General features: G+C 39.6%; 1 protein-coding gene across 3 annotated transcripts in view; it reads left to right on the top strand.

The window, feature by feature from the left end:
- The window catches only part of kdm4b (lysine (K)-specific demethylase 4B), a 579874-nt gene that overhangs the window by 305015 nt on the left and 253369 nt on the right, over positions 1-21490 (top strand). For all 3 annotated transcript variants that reach the window (XM_078555676.1, XM_078555678.1, XM_078555677.1), the window contains one exon: positions 2245-2382. In XM_078555676.1, the coding sequence (XP_078411802.1) occupies positions 2245-2382 (138 nt within the window). The remainder of the gene's footprint in view (positions 1-2244; positions 2383-21490) is intronic.

The raw sequence follows: 21490 nt of genomic DNA on the forward strand, positions 1-21490 counted from the left end.
GGTACATTTAATAATTTGCTATCAATGCTCTATGGAAAAAATTACATATAAGTTGATATGGTTTAATTTTGTGCCAGTACATTTTTGCTGTGCTGCTTTGCAATCACCACTATCCAATCTGTAAACACCAGTATTTCACCCCAATCTTGCACAGCTGAAAAAGTTTACATACTTCAGATTTGGAAGGCTCATTCCACATCTGCTGTACTGTAAATATCAAGTGGGAAGACACAATTCCTGATATCAAAGTACTTGAGGAAGCTAAGTTGCCAAGTCTAATAAATTTTTTCAAACATAAACTTTTGGTTATCGGTATCAGCTGGAAGCTGATCTCCAAAAGATCTTGGAGAACTTGCTAGGTTGTTGGGCTGACCTAACCTTAGATTTATAGGAGAACTTGAAAACTTTTGATATTGATACCATAAGTAAGGGTATGCGTGGCTAACAAAAGGCTGCATCTGGGAGCTGACAAAGTTGGAGAGAGCTGACTCAGAGTGGAAAGTGCATCAAACGTTAAGCCTTAAACAGTGTGCGCTTCATTAGCTGGTCCTGTTTTTACACCTGTGCCATTGGTGATAAGGACTATCACTCGAGAATTGGATTCTCATTATGTAGCGGCGTTGCACAGGAACAAAATTGGTGCTTCAAGATGCGCCGTGACTGCATGTATAAAGTTTAGAAATTAAGAGGGATTGAATAGTTACATTACACATTGATCAACAGTTCTTGCAGCCAAATCTGGAGCTTGTGGAAATATCATTCTTGGGATCCACAGTGATTTTACTGGAGTGCTTCACCATCAGGCTTTCTGTTTCAAAATTTAAGTAGTTAATTACCAAAGATTACAGCATAAAGGAGACCATGCATCCTGTGCCAGATGTTTGAGCAATTCAAAACTAAATCCATTGCCCTGGCTATTCCCATAATCTTGTATCTTTCTCCATTTTTAAGTGTTTCTCCACTCAACTTCCTTAATTACGCTTCCAACAAAAACTGAACTGACCCTAAGTTAGACCACACTCCGAGTACTGCGTGTAGTTCTGCTCACCGTATTATTAAAAAGGATATTGAGGCACTGGAGAGTGTGCACCAGAAATGCATGGGTATGCATATCAGGAAAGGATTGACAGGTGTTTGAGGGAGAAGGGAATAGAGGATTACAATGATAGATTTAGATGAGGAAAGATGGGAAGAGGCTTGAGTAAAACATAAACACTGGCATGGACTTGTGCCATATGGCCTCTTTCTGTGCCATATATCTTATGTGAATAAATATTTTGATAATATGGAAGTTGTGATTTATATATAGAGAGTCAATAGGATGTGATGTTAACTGCTGTGGGCTGGGAGGGGTGAATATGTGTAGAACACAGTTTAACAATAGTAACACCCAACAATTAATTTTAACAAGCTGAAGTTAAAAATACACTCATTATTTTCTTTCATTTTACACCACTGAAATACTATATTGAGTGGTATCAAAGGTTCCTATGCACATGACACACAAAGAAGTGAAGGGCTGGTATGTGCTCAGAACTCCTTATGTCTGTAGTTTACACAGTCGCTGTCAGCTCTGCACTTGCAGATGCCTGCTAGCCAACTCCTAGCCACCGACACCACTTTTCTTTGTAGTTCTTGCTAATTTTAATTGTATTTCATGGGAATTGCACTGACCTTCAGAGACCCATCCTTTAGCTGGCTTGCAAACTGGATTTTATGAAGAAATTAATTTTAAAATAGCAATAATCTGTTGTGGATGCAGTTTGTTTGGCTTGAAGACTATTGAATAAAAATGTATTTTTAATGCTGTGCTGTCTAGTATTCATACAACTCTTGGGTCGTTTGGGAGCCTGCTCCTTTGTGAATGTCTGAGTTAGTACAGATGTTGATGAATACCAATAGGCACAGATCATAGGAGCAAGAAAATGCTGTTCAACTCATCAATCTAATGTCATCCAGAGTCCATTTTATGAGCAGCTTCCTCAGCCACCTCCCCCTCGCCCTACCAACATAATTTTGTACAAAAGATAAAATGAGAATTTTGTTTTGTATGCAAGTTATACTTCAAATTGGGTGATAGGTTAACTGAAATAGAGTTCATAGTTCTTTAGATTTATCTCTCCATTTGATGGAGGAAACAGATGAGACTGTCCTACTGAGCAGTGTTGGAAACTGCTATTGCCGATTCTCATTTAGCTTAAGCACTGGCATTGAGCTTATTAGCTTCTACTTTCTTCATCTCAGATTACGCAGGAGGCTGGAGAGTTCATGATCACCTTTCCCTATGGCTATCATGCTGGTTTCAACCATGGATTCAACTGTGCAGAATCAACTAACTTTGCCACACTTCGTTGGATTGATTATGGAAAAATGGCTACTCAGGTAAGGAGCCTGCAAACTTTTTAATCTGGTTATAATTCTAAATTGTTTGGGTAAGTTGCCGCCGTTTTGTGGCATGCAGTTATTAAAACATATTCCATGGTGACAGAATGCAGATGAGATGCCCAAATCAATTTTCAGTTTTGTTCCCCGATTGTTTTCATTGTTTATCAATCGTTTCTCCTCCAGAAATGTTCTACCTTGTTGATTTAGAGAAATAAAAGTCCTCCATCTATCCTCAGCAACCAGCAAGGGATTAATGTGAACAGTGTCCACAATGCTTTGCTTTCACTCAGTAGCCTATCCATTAACTGTAGGGAAGAAGAACACTCACCATTAATGGTGGTGGATACAAATAATGGACATTCCCAGGGTTTGAACTAGTGACTGTTTATCTCAGTTTTGAAGCAAATCATCAGCCTGCTCAGGATATTGAAACAATCTCCAGAAAAATTCTCTCAATTTCCAGGAGATTAACACCGAAAATGATGCCAATTCTAATTGTAACTGTTCAGATTAATCAGCTCTACTGGAAAATAAAGGGCATCAGCTGCAATAGCTTGAGTAGGTAATGGAGAAGTCTGCCACCTGGCAGTTTACCTGCAGAAATCCTCTGGTGTGATTAATCTGTAAATATATGAATAGTGGGACAAGGTAAGGAAGTTGCCACATACTTGGTGGTAAAACCTAAGGATTGCCTGTGCTTTTAATCTCAACATTCGCTGTGTCCCTGTGACTTTGTAGCTCATGCTACTTGGTACTGAATTCAAAAATAGGTGAAACAATTATGATTTTAAAACCTGGAAGTTAATAGGCATGTAATCTTATTTCAAGATTAATCACAGAACTCTTCAGTTTACGGTGTGGTTCGTAACGGAGCATGCTATTAACCTTGTATAATTTATCCAAACTTTGGGATTTAACTTGCTGGATTAATGAATGGGTGTGTTTTTAATATGAAACTAACTGCAAATAACTAAAATAAATGTGATAAAATACAAGACGAACCCAAATGATTTAGGTCACCAAATAATATATGAAGGCCAGGGAGTGTGGATTTGCCAGTTCAGAGCTGTTCGAGGTATAATGGGTTCCATTAAGTTTTTGAAACATAACCAGTAAGTTCACAGATGACATGAAAATTGGTGGTGTCGTAAATAGTAAAGAGGAAAGCCTTAGGTTACAGGATGATATAGATGGGCTGGTAAGATGGGCAGAGCAGTGGCAAGTGGAATTTAATCCTGAAAAGTGTGAGGTGATGAATTTTGGGAGGACTAACACGGCAAGGGAATACACAATGAATGGTAGAACCCCAGGAAGTACAGAGGATCAGAGGGACCTTGGTGTACATGTCCATAGATCCCTGAAGGCAGCAGCACAGGTAGATAAGGTGTTTAAGAAGGCATATGGTGTACGTGTCTTTATTAGCCAAGGCATAGAATATAAGAGCAGGGAGGTCATGTTGGAGCTGTATAAAACGCTAGTTAGGCCACAGCTGGAGTACTGTGTGCAGTTCTGGTGGCCACACTGTAGGAAGGATGTGATTGGACTTGAGAGGGTGCAGAGGAGATTCACCAGGATGTTGCCTGGGCTGGAGCGTTTCAGCTATGAAGAGAGACTGGATAGGCTAGGGTTGTTTTCCTTAGAGAAGGCTGAGGGTGGACTTGGTGGAGGTATACAAAATTATAAGGGGCAAAGATAGGAAGGAACTTTTTCCCTTAGCGGAGGCGTCAATAACCAGGAGACATAGATTTAAGGTAAGGGGCAGGAGATTTAGAGGAGCTTTGAGGAAAAATTTTTTACCCAGAGGGTGTTTGGAATCTGGAACACACTGTCTGAGAGGGTGGTAGAGGCAGGAACCCTCACAACATTTAAGTATTTAGATGAGCACTTGAAACGCCAGAGCATTCAGGGCTACGGGCCAAGTGCTGGAAAATGGGATTAGGATAGATAGGTGCTTGATGGCCGGCAAGGACATGATGGGCCGAAGGACCTGTTTCTGTGCTGTATAACTGACTCTGTGATTTGAAGAATATCATGAAAATTCAATTTATTGATACTGAGAACTAAACGAGAGATCTAACATTGCAGTTAACGCAGCTCTTTAAAAGCAAGACCAGAGGTGAAAAATATACAAAAAGGAAGAGCGAGATTTATATTTGTAGGACATTGCAGAATAATGACAAATCCCCAAGAAATGCTGATTAGGCACAATTGAAAACTGCGATCAGTTTTGGATAATCCATTATAAAATATATGTTTGTAATGGCTATTAAGTATTAAAACTGAATCAATTTTGGCATTTAAGAAAAAAAATAAACAGTTTAAGAGGAAAAATATTAATGATGTGGGAGAAGAGCAGAAAATTGTGACTGAAGTAGTTCTGATTTGAAGCTAGCACAGCCATGATGAGTAAAATTGCCTATTTCCACTGTGAAATTTTGATGATTCTATGAGGCAGAGCAACTAGTAACTCTTCTAATGCCCAATATCACAATCTATCCTGATAAGGAGAAGGGAGAGAGACAAATAAGTAAATTACAAATAAAAACAAGAATTTCAAGAAATATTCAATATTTCTCATCTGTGATGAGAAACAAAGTTAATGTTTCAGGTCAGTGACCTTCCTTTAGAACTGTAAAATGTTAGAATGGGCTTTAAGCAAGGACAGAGGCAGAGAAAGGGATGGGGTCTGTGAGCAAAGAACAAAAAGGTCTGTGATGGGATGGAAGGCAGAAGTGATTAAATGGTAAAAGGGGCAATGGTGCAAGGTAAAAGGGGGCCTTAAAACCTGTTACGACGCCAACTTTTTCCAGCCCTGATAAAAGGTCATCAATCTGAAACATTAACCCTGGATATCCACTGATGTTGCCAGACCCAATAAGTATTACCAGCAATTACTTTTGTATTTCAGATTTCAGCATCTGTAGTCTTTCACTTTTGCCTGAATAAAATTCAAGCTTTGTGATACGATATGGAATTTGATGCTAGACCATTTAAAATCTTTAATGTTAAAGTACACAATGTAAATTTTAAAACGGTCAACAACTTGGGTAAGACCAATAGAATCATAGAATAATACAGCGCAGAAGGAGGCCATTGGGCCTGTGCTAGCTCTCTGAAGGAGCTATCGATTAGTCCTATTCCTCTGCTTTCTCCCCATGGTCCTGCGAGTATTTTCCTTTTTAAGTATCTAGCCAAATTTCTTTTGAAAGTTACTAATAAATCTGCCTCCACCACCCTTTCAGGCAGTGTATTCTAGATTGTAACAACCCGCTGAGTAAAAATGTTTCTACTCATTGTCTTCGCTCCTGGCTTTCTTGCTGACCATCATCTTATATCTGTGTTCTTTGCTTACTGACTTTCCTTCTGGTGTAAACAGTTTCTGCTACCTACTCTATCAAAACCGTTCATAATTTGAGAACCTTTATTGAATCTCTCTTAATCTCCTTCGCTCTAAGGAGCGAAATCGCAACCTCTCTAGTGTCTCCGCATAACTGAATGTTCTGGTACAAATCATCTCTGTATTGTCTCCAAGACCTTGACATCCTTTCTTAAGAGTCAGATGCAATCTATTATCTTATGGCAGCACCATATTTGGAAGTTTCCTGCAAATGAGCTGTGCTCTTCAATGAATATTAATTAGATAAAATGTGCATGTAGCATATATGTTACCATCTGTCATATGGATCATATCTATCACAAACCTTTAGCTCATGTTTGGCAAAAACAAAGCTGAGCATTGAAATTGGAATTCAGAAAGGAGTTACTCAGGTGAACGAAATGAGACTTGCCTTTTATTAGCACCAGAGGAGTTCTAGCCTGTGGGAGAAGGCTGATTCAAGACTAGCCAATTATGAAACAAGCCTTTGTTGGAGGGGGTAATGAAAAATTGGTCTTGGGGCAGAATCAAATTTAGAAATAAGATGCTCAGATGAACAAATCTATTTTCCTTCATAAAGATTGAAGAGTAAATTACTTGACTCTTCCATTCTGTCCAGTTCCAGTGCTGTCTTGTCACAATATTCTGTGTAGACAATCAAACAGCTGATTGACTTACTTAGCTTATGCAAGTTAAATATTAGGGCTGGTTAGCTCCTTTGATTGGAGGCTGGTGCTTATTTGTGCCAATGGTGCAAGTTCAAACCCGGTACCAGCTGAGGTAGTTCTTGGGGCCTGTTTCTTTCACTTGCCCAATTGTGATAACGTGGCATATTTGAGCCATGATTAGCAATGCTTGGGCAACCAAGGACATGACAAGGAGAGAGAAGTTAAATGAATCAGAATATAAATGGGATTTATTTCAATATCTGGAGATTCTGATTTGCACGCTTGAAACTCTGTTTCATTTTTTAACCAATTCAGCCTGGAGAATCTAGCCGTTTAAGGATTGATTATTATATTTTGAGGGGTTTCTAGGAAGTATCAATCCGGATGACTCTTGCTGTTTCCAGATAGTATTATAATTGAGACAAATTAACTGGGATTTGATCTTAACTCATGGGATCTTCTAGAAAGTGGAGACTACATTTTAGAAATGCATCGTAGGCAATACATTATTTAGTTTAGGGTTGAGTTAAGTTTTCGTTACAAAAACAGAAAATGCTGATAAAACTCAGCAGGTCTAACAGCATCTGTGGAGAGAAAAACAGAGTTAATATTTTGAGTCCGTATGACACTCATATGGACTCAAAACGTTAACTCTTGTTTTTTTCTCCACAGATACTGTTAGACCTACTGAGTTTTTCCAGCATTTTCTGTTTTTGTATCAGATTTCCAGCATTGCAGGATCTTGCTTTTATCTTAAGTTTTAGCATATTGGTTCTACCCAGATGTGAAAAGGGGAAAGTACTGTCATTTGGTAACCGTTCCATTTTCTCAAGCAGTGAAAACAGATTCGTAACAAAAACAGAATTACCTGGAAAAACTCAGCAGGTCTGGCAGCATCGGCGGAGAAGAAATGAGTTGACGATTCGTATTGGCTGCTAATATTCTCTTTGGGAATAGTGATATGCAGACATTTTTCTTCTCTTGGGGCCATTGGTTTTGTATGGGAGAGAGATAAAGAAAAACATTTACTAAATAGTATTTGATTCTCTTGTTTGCTCCAGTTATTCTATTTAAGAGTTATAACTATAACCGAATAATTGATACAGATTGCTCTGACTCTCAGACACAGATTGAAATTGCTAGACAAATAAAATTCAAAGTCCATCTAGTTTGCATTCTACCATTCTGTAGTTGCATGGTATGATGATAACGGAGTTGTTGACTAATCATAGCAATCAATCTCTAGGCAGTTAGTGTACAATAGACCCAGTCACTCGTTTCTTCCAAGCATGCTACACTTACCATGTCATGACTCAAATTACTCATATACGGTATTGAAATTTTACTTTATGAAAGAAATCTATCTAACATACTATTTTCATTAATCAGAAAGGAACAAGAACGTGTTGTCTGCTTTCAGACCAGTCTTGTGCATCCTGCGCCGACTTGTAATTTTCTCAATACTCTGCTATTTATTCACAGAGCCTAATGGCAGTGTTAATGTAGTGGGAAACCCTTTAAAGATGAATGTGACTGTTATGGAAGGGCTATTATGGTTTATTCTGGAATTTGGGACACAAGTGTGAATCAGTTGACAAAATTTAAAAGTATTAGAATAAAGTAGCTAAAGTCTCCCTCTCTTCCCTTCTTGCTGTACTTCTCATTATTGAAAGGCCAGTAATGCAGGTTCTCTCTCACTTAGGCTTACCCCAGAGATCTAGCTATGGAATTGCTACCAGGTCTGGAAAGCTGTAGCCTCCATCTAGTTTGGAATTGTTATTTCCCAACTCTGGTGAGCTAATAAACAGGTCAGCTTCCATCTTTGACTCTCCCCTTCCCTTCCCTTTACTACTTTACCGCCTTCATTTTTTTGGGATAGGCTTCAACCAATATTATTTATAAGCCCAATGACTCCTGCAGCTGCCATAACTATACTTTCCGCCACCCCACTTCCTGTAAGGACTCTATTTCATTTCCCCAGTCTCTCATTCTCCATCATATCTGTTCTGGTGATGACCCCTTCCATACCAATGCTTCAGATTTGTCTTCCTCTTTCTCCACCAAGGATTCACCTCCACTGTGGTTGACAGGGCCCTCTACTGTTGTGTTCTATTTCCCACACTTCTGTCACCCCTTCCCATCCCACCTGATAGGGCTCCCCTTGTCCTCACCTTCCACCCCACCAGCCTCCATATTTATCGGATCAACTTGCGCCATTTCCATCAGCTCCAGCTACCGCCAAACCCACCTTCCCCATGCCTTTCAGCATTCCAAAGGGGTTGTTCCCTCTGCAGAACCTTGGTCTGCCCCTTAATCACCCCAAACCCCATTTCCTTCCCATGCAAGCACAGGAGATACAACATCTGTCCTTTTATCTTCTCCCTTCCCACTGTCTTAAGACCCCAAACATTCATCCCAGGTGAAATAGTGTTTTACTTGTACTTGTTGCAATTTAGTACTGTATACTGTATTGACTACTCACAATGCAGGCTCCTCTACAAACACAGACTGGGTCATCGCTTTGTGGAACACCTATGTTCAGTTTACAAGCATGGCATTACATTTCTATTTGCCTGTCATTTCAGTTCTCCACCACCCTGACTTCTCTGTCCTTGACCTCCTACACTGTTCAAATGAAGTTCAGTGTCAGCGCAAGGAACAGCATCTCATCTTCAATCAGGCACTTTACAACCTTTGGGACTTGACACTGAGTTCAAGAATTTCACATCATAACCTCTGCCCCCATTTGTTCGGATGTTAGCTTTGATGATTCTGTTATCCTCACTTACACCCATCTCTTGTTTCTATTGACATCTCCTTTTGTCTTGCAACATCTGTCTCTACTTGCTTAAAAATTAATACATCCATAATGTTTTTCCGGTTCTTATGAAAGATCATCAACCTGAAGCATCAACATTATTTCTCCCTTCACAGATACTATCTGTCCCACTGAGTATTTCCCATATTTTCTGTTTCCATTTCAGCTTTTTAGCTTGTTTCTGCTTCTCTAATTCTTCACTGTTTCTCACAACTTGTTTCCTTTGCAGTATCTTGAAGCTATTCCCTGCCTCTTCAGCTAAAGTCTCATGGTTTTGGAAAGTGAGAATTTAACTAGTGAGAGTGCAAAAAGAAAGCATTTAACCTGCTGCACTTTTCTTTTTTCTTATTAGAAGGCATAGGAATTCTGTTCTTATCAGCAGTTAACTTCACATTTTGTTGTTGAATTCTTGGTCTTGATTTTCATTGTCACCAAAGTACATTTGGGGTGGTTTGTATTGCTTATATTGAAAAGACTTGCAAATGTCGAATGTTTTGGAGCTGATACATATATTGTAGAGTATTTCAGATATAGTGTGAAGTATAACTTTTTGTATCGACTTTCAATGGAACGCTAATGACCACTGCTGATTCTATACAGGGTGTGACATTAGTTGTGATTGTAATTTTAGCTGTCAATGTTACAAACAAGTGTATAATCTGGACTGAACATTAGTTCCTGTTCACTTAAAAGAAATTTTTCGTTTTGAGTATTTATTTGTGGAGGCATTGCTATGCGTGCTTTACCTTCTGTTCTATGCCAGAAACCTCTGATTTGTATTCCATTGCTCTCTGTCCTTTTTCTCACATTACAATCCTCGAGATGAAACTCTTTTCTTGAAGAAAAGCACTTACAGGCCTAATAAAGTTTTATTCAAGCAATTTGATGATGGGGTAGAGTATTTCTCTAAATTGCTTGGGGACCTGCAGGAACATATGATTAACTGTGTAGGAGTAGTGCTGAACAGGATGAGAGCCAGCTGGCATCTCAGTGGTGATAAACTGTGCTGACCCCTACATGTCAATTTTGCTTTAGAAAGTCTGTTACAGTAGTGCAATGATTTTCAAAATTTTCTCTTACACACGCTGGGGGTGGGGGAGGAATCGTGCCCTAACTTCTGATTTAACTAACAGGTTTAAGTTGGGATTGTCAGTTGGTGTATATGACCCATTTGTTGTGTATTGGTACTGCAAGTAACCCCTCATGCCAATGTAACAGCTGTCATGCTGGGAACTGCTTTGTCATTTTTAGCTGACACTGTGGTACGCGGAATTATAACAGTGCTGGAAAAGTTCAGCCGGGCTGGCAGCATCTGTGGAGAGAGAAACTAGAGTTAACGTTTCGAATTCTGCATGGTTTCTCTTTATTTAATAGAGTAGATGAGAGTTGTCTTCCATGTTATGAGTATGCAGCCTATCTGGAGTTTCAAACTTCATATTTATATTTATATATTTTGAGACTATTTGTTAAAAATGTAACCTGAACAGTGCTACCAACAACTACAGCACACACCCCCCCCACCCCTCCAAAGTACTGAAGGATTGACAACTTTTTAACCTTGCCTTTGTTTAAGATTGTGGGTTAATTATTATTTAAGGCTTAGTTTCAATTTAGGACCTTGAATAGATTTTAAGAGCACTGCGAAGGTAAATTTCACAGTCATAAGCTTCATTAACCACTTGATTGTAGGGATTTGATTTTAGCAAAAATTCTAGTTTAGATTTTTTTTTAATGCATAGAAATTGAATACATGGTATTTGCAATGGGTTGCAACTTAATGGCATTGCCCTTCGTTTTGTAATCGTTTTATCATGTTAAGAATTAAGAAAGATGGCATTCAAACCTCAGTGGCTTTTTTTGCCTGACATTCAGAACTTTCATATTTGAAATATTTCCTCAAAGGAGTTATTTAACCTTCCTGCTGCTTCACTGTGCATGCCAGGAAACTTTTCTCATGGATCCGCTTTGTTTCCTTGTGCCTGGGCCAATTTGTAGATTTATTCAAAATAAAAGAATATTTTTTTAAGCTGTCATTGTCTGAAATATTTCTTAGTTGTGTCTGACATTTGGTGAGTTAATAATGATTTCTCTCAAAATTTGGCTTTAATGTAGTTCATCCTCCGTCTATCTGGACTTTGAGAATTTTCTGAAATTTTATCCTGTTCTTTATGGACCTTTGCTTTGGGATCCAATGGGGTTTTTTGGGAGTTTGTGTGTACTTTCTTATGAGTTGACAAAGGTAAGGCCATAGTAAGGACTTGCTTGACTATCCTCTAATGCAGTTTATTTACCCTGTATCTTTTTTTTTACAAAACTCATGTCCCTATGAGGTTTAAATCATTTTGCTTCAAAAAATGGATAGTTTACTGCTTGTGTTATAAAATCCAATGTGATTTGAAACACCATTCAATAGGGTGGCATTTAAATGAATAATTACTTAATGATTATTGCCTTAATTGAATGGGCACACAGTTTATTATTTTATATGTCACAATTCCAAAGCAAAGATTCATAAAAATACATGAAACAGTGAACAAGTTGGATGATTGGATAGCATGTGTTAATTTTTGTCATTGGATGGTCAGTCATCTTTTTCCTTGTTTGATGTAATGTTTGGTCGTGTTGCATTTAAAATATCCTGAAGATATAATTAAATGTTGTCTTATCTGCAATATCAAAACACAAATAGTGTTAGGTAATTATTATGCACAAGCTAGGTTATCTCCGTTAATTCATCTTAGAAAGTTTGACCTAAGTATATTTTAAGACAAAAAGTCCTGGGCTGTTAGTATTTACATATTTTGTTATTAGCTTTCTACTTTTGATAGATGTTGGTATATTTTAGGCCGGTTGTAGCCAACGTGGCAGATAAATTGAGATTTCCATTGGAAAACAATGAGGTATTTTTGGCAATATTGACACATTGTCTTGAGAATGGAAATAGATTTATTTGCTCTCCCTAATGCTGATTAATTAAATGCAACGTGATGTTCAATTATATGAAGCAGGAATGTCCCAGGTTCCATCCCTTGTTTATGGGGATTTAGCTGCTCTCAGTTGGGGTAATGACAGGACCTTAATTGCCCCAGGAAAGGGAAAGGAAAACCATTTCTGTCAAGTTTTCCTGTTCACTATCTAGTATCACCTATTAAAACATACATGGCATGGGCTTCAAGTGAGAACAGGACTAGGCCTGGTGGACATTTCTGCAACAGAGGAGCACCACAGCCAACAGTTACTGTGTAGATTCATGCTGAAGAATAGCCACTCTGACATGCATCTGGTTGCAGCTACCCATGGGAAACATATCTCATCAAGATTCAGGGTTTTCAGATGAGGGTAAGAAATGGATTTTTATTGAGAATAAGGAATGCTTGGGACTATTTAAAAGACAAAAATCTAAGTAATGTGATCAAAGCACATTGCTTGAACAGAATCAACCGAACATCATTATTAGTGTTGCTTGAAGAACTTACAGTTCACTTAAAAAGCAGCTAATAAAATTACATTCCAGTAGAGCAGCTGTGAAAACTTTATTGAAATGTACCAGGAGTAGAGTTTCTGCTTTGGACACAATTGGTGATCCAGGTGCAAGTTCAACTAGTTTTGAGCAGTGGTTTTTATCCTCTAGTTTTCACTCAGGCATTTGCATATCACCAAACATAAAATCTACCACAAAGCAGTGCAATCAGGCAGCCTTTTAGAATTAATTGTTTTCTTAAAAAATATTTTACTTTTATATTCTTTGATGTATTAACTTTGTTTTGATTAATACAGCTGAAAATGGGTTTATCATAAAAAAGCATTTTTGAACAGTGTCTAGACTATTAAGTGTGCACAGCCTGATTTTAAATATTTGACTTTAAGCAATCTATACAGAACCATTTTCTAGTTATAGTGGTGTACAGTTGTCAGTTTCTTAGCAAATTAAAAGCCTTAACACGCCCAAGTGTCTTTGCATCCAAAAGAGCCAGTTTGACTTGAAGAGATTCCTCCAAGGCCCGCAAATGGGCACAATTAGCGAAAACTCACAATAATGATTAATTCAGTCTGGGAGTTTGGCTGGTTTTGTGGGCAAGGCCTGCTTCTAGCGTGATTTTTTTTCTTTCAAAGTAGCGCAAAGGATAGCAGATGCTCAGTTTGCACTGGGTGTAATTTGGGCTTGAAGTTCTGCAATCTTTTTGCACTGATTTGGCTGATTTTATGTGAATTGCGCTGAAAGAAACAGCATGGCCTAATAACTCCGGGCCCTTATTTTTTAATGGTAGAGCTATTTGGAGGAGAAATTAGTGTTACCTGAGTACATCTGTTTTACCAATACGCTTTTTGATGTATTGGATAAACAGTTTCATACAAATACAACTATAAGTTTTACCTGTTCATATCATTCTTTTTTGAAATTACACCCAGTACAAATTAAGCTTCTGCAATCTTTTGTGCTACTTTGAATGTTTCTGTAGATAAACCCAGTTGTTCTGAATAGAGTTCATCTGGTTACCATTGTGACAAATGGAAATTTCCTGAGCTACCTCCAATCTGATGTAGCTCCTTAACAGAGTGATTTTCAAGGTATGACAAATCCTGTGAACAATTTGTAATTTATTTTGGCATATATGCATATGTTTAGGTTCCATTAGGCCCTGATAACACTTTGGTGTGTGTATGGGAGGTGCATTATCCTTGAAATGAAAAATGGTGTGTCCTGTTCCTTATTTGGCTATGTCCTATTACCTAGAATGTAATGTTGTCTGAAGGTACCTCTTAAAAGGGAAGTAGGGGGAAAAATCCTTATGTGCTTCAAATCTATAACTTCACTTAATATTTAATATTGAAGTGTATAACGAATCTGACAGGAGAGATCAACAGGGCTTAGAGTCATAAAATCATATTGATCAAAAGTATGGCTTGACATATTTTAGGTTAGCCAAATAATGGTATCTCCAAGGAGACTGCAATTCAGTTGTTTTTTAAAAAATAATACTTGTCCTTGAGGGTTCATTTGCATTCCGTTGTGCACCATACCTGCTTTGGGTTCTGTATTTTCCATGGAGTTGCCTGACTCTCAAACATTCAGAGCTATGAAATATTGTTGACTGTATTGATTTTCAGAATAAGCTTGAACCAAATTCAAAGGTCTTGTGAAGTATTTCTTCAATTTAATTACTTGGAGTCTATGAGTGCTTTCCTTTGTCGAGAATATTAGACCAGAAATGAAAGACTTGTCCAATTGCTGCAAGTGTTGATTTGTGGCCTTTTGCAGTTGCTTTCTATTCCACTGACTAGGATTATGTCTACTATAAGGTATATCGTTCTGTCACTTCCCTGATTCATCCTGCTCACATGCTTCTACTCAGTGTCTAGCAGTACGATACAATTAACATAGGGGAATGTGTGCTTGTTACAAGAAATTCGATTTACATTTCCTTGGTCAGGGATTATTCCCAGGCCATTGGGTTCTATTTTAGGAGCTGCTCCTACTAACCTTTTAATTCTCAGGATTTATGGTGCTTCCCACACCATCTGAATTTGAGTATGCTAATATACAAGGGCTAAGATGTCTATGCAGACAGGTATGTAAGTTTACTTGATCTTTCCTCACCCTTTGTCCTGATCTTATTGAGGGATAATGCTTTGTGGTGACTCTCTCCCAGAGCATCACCCATAGTTCTCTTAACGTTCTGCAAAAATATATGATGGTTCTCTCAGTGGTGTGAAAGGTCCTGTAATTTAGTAATCATGTAGGGTGTGAGAGTTTTGACCATCTTTCAAGAGAGTGTAAGAATGCTTAAAACATATGCTCTTGTATGCAGTATTCCATTTGATATTCCCAGCCATGGAATAATTTAAAATCTGAAGTGTGCATTCATTTTACTGTTGAAGTAATAATTCGTACAAGCGATTGCTCATGCCGTGAGCAGTGAAATTACCAGCCACATAAAATAAATAAATCCTTCCTTTTCAGCAGTTTGCATATGTTTCACTCCGTACTTGACCTTCAGGATCCAGTGCTGATTATCTTGTGAATGTTTCTTTCTTTGTAGTTCTTAAGGCTTTTTTAAAAAAAAAAGGTTGTGACTTTTGTTTTAGGATTATGTTTGTCTCTTTCCTGTTCAAAGCAAGCCATATGCCACTCCTTAAAAGAGGATGAAAAACATTGTATATATCATTTCTTACCTTTTTTCTATTTTTAACCAACGCCATCATTCCATCAGAGCTGCGTCTAATTATGAAAAAGACAAATTATTTCTTGCTGCTCCTCATCCATCAGAATTTTTTTTTCATTTCCTCTAGGACTTTCTATGTGAAATTACATTACTTGGCTGGAAATTGTATTATATTTGATAAGTGTAGAACATTCATCTCATCACCTGTTTGTGGGACTTTTCTGTGTGCAAATTGACTGCTGTATTTCCCTAGATGACAACCGTGAATACATTTCAAAAGTACTTTACAAACTGCAAAAGTACCGAGTACAAAAGTACTCAGCCCTGAAGAACAGTCATATGGACTCAAAACATTAACTGTTTCTCTCTCCATAGATGCTGGTTGACCTGCTAAGTTTTTCCAGCATTTTCTGTTATTTCAAAAGTACTTTATTTGCTGTGAAGCACTTTGGGACATGCTCATAATGTGAAAGGCACAGTATAAATTATATTTGAGCATCGAATGCTTGTTCAATACTCTATACTGGATGAGCAGAAATTTCCTCCAACCAAATATTGGGGAGACTGAAACTATTGTCTTTGGTCCTTGCCACTCACTCCATCCCTCTGCCTGACAACTGTCTGAGGCTGAACCAGACTGTTTGCAACCTTGATATCATTGTTGACCCCATGATGAGCTTTTGATCACATGTACACTGTACCAATAAGCCTATTTCCACTTTTGTAATGTCACCTGACTTCCACACTACCTCAGCTTATCTGTTGAAACCCTCATCCATGCCTTTGTTACCTCTAGACTTGACTATTCCAGTGCTATCCTGGCTGACCAACTGTGTTCTACTGTCTGTAAACTTGAGGTTATCCAAAGCTTTGCTGCCTATGTCAGAACTCACAATGTTCTTTTGATCCCTCTTGCTCTTCACCAACTTCCACTTTGGATCAGTGATCCATTGTTTTTTGTTAGTTCCCGTCCTCTGCCTGATGGTGACTTCTGCACTCTCTTTAATCCCTCTTTTGAAGGTTCCCCACTGATCCCTCAATGTTGCCCGACTTCATTAGTACTTTGAATCTGTTGGAGAGGACCAACTGGAAACTATTTCTACTTAGTTCTGTTGAAGGGTCATGAGGACTCGAAACGTCAACTTTGCTCTTCTCCGCCGATGCTGCCAGACCTGCTGAGTTTTTCCAGGTATTTCTGTTTTTGTTTTGGATTTCCAGCATCCGCAGTTTTTGGTTTTTACCAACTGGAAACTGTCTGGCATTCCCTTGTCCTCCAGTTTTTCTGTTGCAAAATGCTTTTTGTGACTTTGTGGTTGTTGCCTTCTTCAGCTTCAGGTGATCTTGCCTAACATAAGGTAGTGATCAGATCCTACATCAACACCTCGACATGTCTGGACAGCTTGTAGGCTCCATCTGCTGATGCATATATAGTCAATCGCGTTCAGGGTGTTACCATCTGGAGACCTCCATGTCTTTTTGTGGATGTCTTTGTGTTTGAGGAAGGTATTCCCAATCCTGAGCCCAATACTGTTGCAGAAGGCCAGCAGACACTCATCATTTCTGTTGAGCATGCTTGCTGACCCATAGGGCCCTGATCCTACTGTTCAGCCCTTGCTGGTTGCCATCGAGCTTAGCATCGAGATCACTGATAAGGAAAAGAACATTGAACAAAGATGAGAAGATGATGAGAAGTAGAGAAGATGAACAACTGAAGAACAACTGCAGGAGAGACAAATGAGGATGGATAGAGTTAAAAGGCAGGGAGGCACAAGAAGCAGAAAATCGGAATGACTCCAAGACACCGCACAAGCAGCAAATCAGAATGAATCCAAAGACACTGTACAGGATTACACGGGAACTGACTGGTACAAGAAGCAGCACCACTGTGCTAATCAAGGGCAAGGATGGCAGGACGCTATTGATGGATGAGGAGCAGGAGCCAAGGTGACTGGAACACTTTTGGGAGATCCATGGCCAGCCCAACCCCAGTTGCACGTTAGAATTTGACGATAGCACTACACCTTAACAGCTGAGCGTCAAACTGGGAGAAATTGCCAGATTAGACGTCCAAAAAGCCATCAAGAGCCTGAAGGACAACAAGGGGCACCTGGGATCACGAAATACCAGCAGAGCTACTGAAACATGGCATGAACACCATCACAACAGAGCTCACGGACCTGATCAACAAGATCTGAATCAAGGAAAACTTCCCAGATGACTGGAGATTGAGGAGCAATCATCAAGCTGCAAAAATAAAAGGGAACCTCAGTGACTGCAACAACTGGAGTGGCATAACACTGCTGTCAGTATTTGGCAAGGTCTTCAGCACAGTGCTGCTCAACGGATTGAAAGCAGAAGTAGACTGAATCCTTTGCGAAGAACAGGCCAGTTTCTGGGTTGGCAGATCATGCATTGAGCAGATTTTTATGCTCAGGAACATCATAGAGCACAGCCTAGAGTATCAGGTGCCACTTGTTATCATTGATTTCAAAAGAGAATTGGATTGCTATTTGCAAGGTTATGGAGATAAAACGGGAGTGGGGCTAGGTAGAATGCTCTTTCAGAGAGCCAGTGTAGACTTGATGGCTGAATGGCCTCCTGCACTGTAAAGATTCTGTGAAGAAGACTTTCGATAGCATCCATTGGCAGTCACTCTGGCACATTGCAAGACAATATGGCATCATAGTGCAGTATATTAACCTCTCCAAAGTTTTATACCACAACTCCTGCATCAAGACCAGCACGGACTCCTTCAATATCATCACAGGAGTACGGCAAGGTTGATTACTCTCCCCATTCCTTTTCCTCTTGATTATTGATTTCATCATGACGGTGGTGTTTGGTGCAGATTTTGGCACCCCGTGGCAACACCATTGGGTGATGGCCCTGGATTTCACAGAAGACACTGGCCAAAGAATCACATGCAGTACAAGACATGACCACTGGTCTTGAGAGTAGCAGCACCAAGGTTGGTTTACCCATCAGCTACAAGAAGTCCAAGACAGTGATGGCTGGATGACCACAAGGCTCTCCCATTGCCATCCATCAAGGATATCGACTACTCCCCCTACCTAGGAAGCAACACCTCCAAGGAGAGCGATGTAGAGATCGATGTCCACACATGAATTGGAAAAGCAGTATTGCTTTTCCAGCGGCTCCACACAATCTGGTATTCAACACCATCAACAAAGTCAAGAATCTGTGTCTCTAAATGTCCATAGTAGTACCAATTGCAATCTATGCCAGCGAGGCTTGGAAGAGAACAGGAAAGGTGTCATGTAGGTTGGATGTCTTTCACGAGCATTGTCTACATAAGATCCTGGGCATCACATGGAGAGAAAACGTCACCAACGAAGAAGTGCTTTGGAGAACTGGGGGACATCATGACGGAGAGAGGACTGAGGCTGGCTAGACACGTATTTCGCTTCCTGGGCATAAGGCCCACCAAAGTGACAGTAGAATGTGCACCACCAAATGGAAAAAAAATGCCATGGAGAAGTACACTTAAGGAGAATCTTCAAGAGCAGGACACCACCTGGGCTGGAAATTGGGATCGACAGGGGCCAGTGGTGGAGCCTTGCTGCCCATTGTCCTCCAAGGGACCAGATGGTCTAAGTCATAACTCTCATCAGGTCCCCTTCACTTATCACCCATGTGCTCATTGACCTACATTGGCTCCCGGTTAGGCAGCTGTTTGATTTAAAACTTTCAAATGTTTCAAGTTCCTCCATGGCCTCGTCTCTCCCTATCTCTTTAATCTTCTCCAGCACCACAACCCTCTGAGATATCTGCGTTCCTCTATTTCTGACCTCCTGAGTGTCTTAGATTTTAATTACTCTACCACTGGTTGCTGTGCCTTCAGCTGCCTGGCTCTGGACTCTGGAATTCCCTCCCTAAATATCTCCGCCTCTCTACCTTGCTCTCCTCCTCTAAGACACACCTTAAAACCTATCTCTTTGAAAAAGTTTTCAATTCTCCACCTTAACATCGCCTTATCTCCTTGTCATATTAAATTTTGTAATGCTCCAGTCAAATGCCTTTGGTCATTTTATTATGTTGAGGCACTATATAAATATAAATTGTGGCTATTGTTGAAAAAGACAGACAGAAGAAGATCTGTTAAGATTGCTTTATTGCAGTGTTGCTGAATGTGTCAATGCAACCCCAAATTCTCCTAACCTACCAGCAGACATCCATCCTCCAGAGAGGAAGGGAAAAAGCGCTGGACCAATTCAGGTATAAAAGATTTCAGGGAAATCTCGAGCTCCAAAGGTAGTTAAAAATAAATTCATTCATTCATTTATGACAAACTCATGGAACATCATGATTCAGAGGTGGGGAGTTTTAATCCAGAGAATGAGAGTTCAAATCCCATCATGGCAACTGCTATAAAATATTGTACACTATTTACCTTTGGGGAAGTTAACTTGCTGTCATTGACTGGCCTAAATGTGATTCCAGTTCCATACCAGTTGTTGATTCTTAATTGCTCTCTGAAGTGTATCAAGCCGGTCAGTTGTCTAAAAGAAAGCCCACCATCATCTTCTCAGAACAACTAGAAATGGGCAATAAACAGCAGTCTGATGAAGTAAACATTCTGCAATTCATGGCAGCATCTGTGGAGAGAGAGAGAAACAGAGTTAGCATTTTGAGTCCAATATGACTTTTTCTTCTTGAGTCATGTTGGACACGAAACATTAACTCTCTTTCTATCTCCGCAGATGCTGCCAGACCTGCTGAGTTTTTCCAGTGCTTTGTTTTTATTCCTGATCTCCAGCATCTGCAGAGTTTTGCTTTTATTTCTGCAATTCATCCCATAGATCCTATAATGTGGCACCACCTGTCCAGGTGAGTGGTGAATGTTGGATGGGATGAGGGGGTGGCAGTAATTTGGGCTATATTAAACCTTCAGCCTGGTGATCTAGTGGATAGAATTTTTTTTAAAATGATGACTGCAATGTGGGCTGGTGGCTTCATATTGCCTGATGCACCAGCTAAACCTGAGGTTAATATTTACAGGGTACATTAAAGTTTCCCATATTTCATGGATTAACTTTGGCAGGGCAGCTAAGGGACAGAAAGTAATGAGAATTTTAGACCACAAATGAACATCTAAATTTCAAGATAAAAGCAAAATACTGCGGATGCTGGAAACCTGAAACAACAACAAATATTGCTGGAAAAACTCAGCAGGTCTGACAACATCTATGGAGAGAAAGACAGAGTTAACGTTTCGAGTCCTTATGACACTTTTTCAGAGCTAAAGAGAAATAGAAATGTCGTGAAATATATACTGTTTAAGGGGGTTGGGACAGGTGAAGCTAGAGGGCCAGTGATAGGTGGAGGCAAAGGAGAGATTGTAAAAGATATCGTAAACAAAAGATCAAAGGGGCATTGATGGTGGTGATACTGGCTAAAGGAGGTGCTAATGGTGACATTAAGAGTAGAAAGCAGGATGAGCAAGAGAAAGATGGCCGTAGTGGGGGTGGGGTGAGGGGGGGGGGACGGTGTGGGAGAAAAGATCAAAATAGGCTAAAAGGTGGGGATAAAACCATGAATGGAAATAAATTGAAAAAATAATAATAGAAATAGGTGGGGAAAAAAGTATATATATATATATATATAAAAATTAAAAAATAAATATTTGACAAAAAGGGATCAAAAAGGGGTGAGGATGGAGGAGAGAGTTCATGATCTGAAGTTGTTGAACTCCATGTTGAGTCCGGAAGGCTGTAAAGTGCCTAATCGGAAGATGAGGTGCTGTTCCTCCAGTTTGCATTAAGTTTCACTGGAACATTGCAGCAGGCCAAGGATGGACATGTGGGCATGAGAAGCAGGGTGGTGTGTTGAAATGGCAATTGACCGGAAGGACTGGGTCATGCTTGCAGACAGACCGAAGGTGTTCCACAAAGCGGTCTCACAGCCTGCGTTTGGTGTCTCCAATGTAGAGGAGACCGCATTAGGAGCAGCAGACAAAATTGAGGGAAGTGCAAGTGAAGTGCTGCTTCACTTGAAAGGAGTGTTTGGGCCCTTTGACGGTAAGGAGGGGGGAAGTAAAGGGGCAGGTGTTGCACCTTTT

Source organism: Cetorhinus maximus, chromosome 13 (assembly GCF_964194155.1).
Source record: "Cetorhinus maximus chromosome 13, sCetMax3.hap1.1, whole genome shotgun sequence".
In the NCBI taxonomy this organism is placed as follows: domain Eukaryota; kingdom Metazoa; phylum Chordata; class Chondrichthyes; order Lamniformes; family Cetorhinidae; genus Cetorhinus; species Cetorhinus maximus.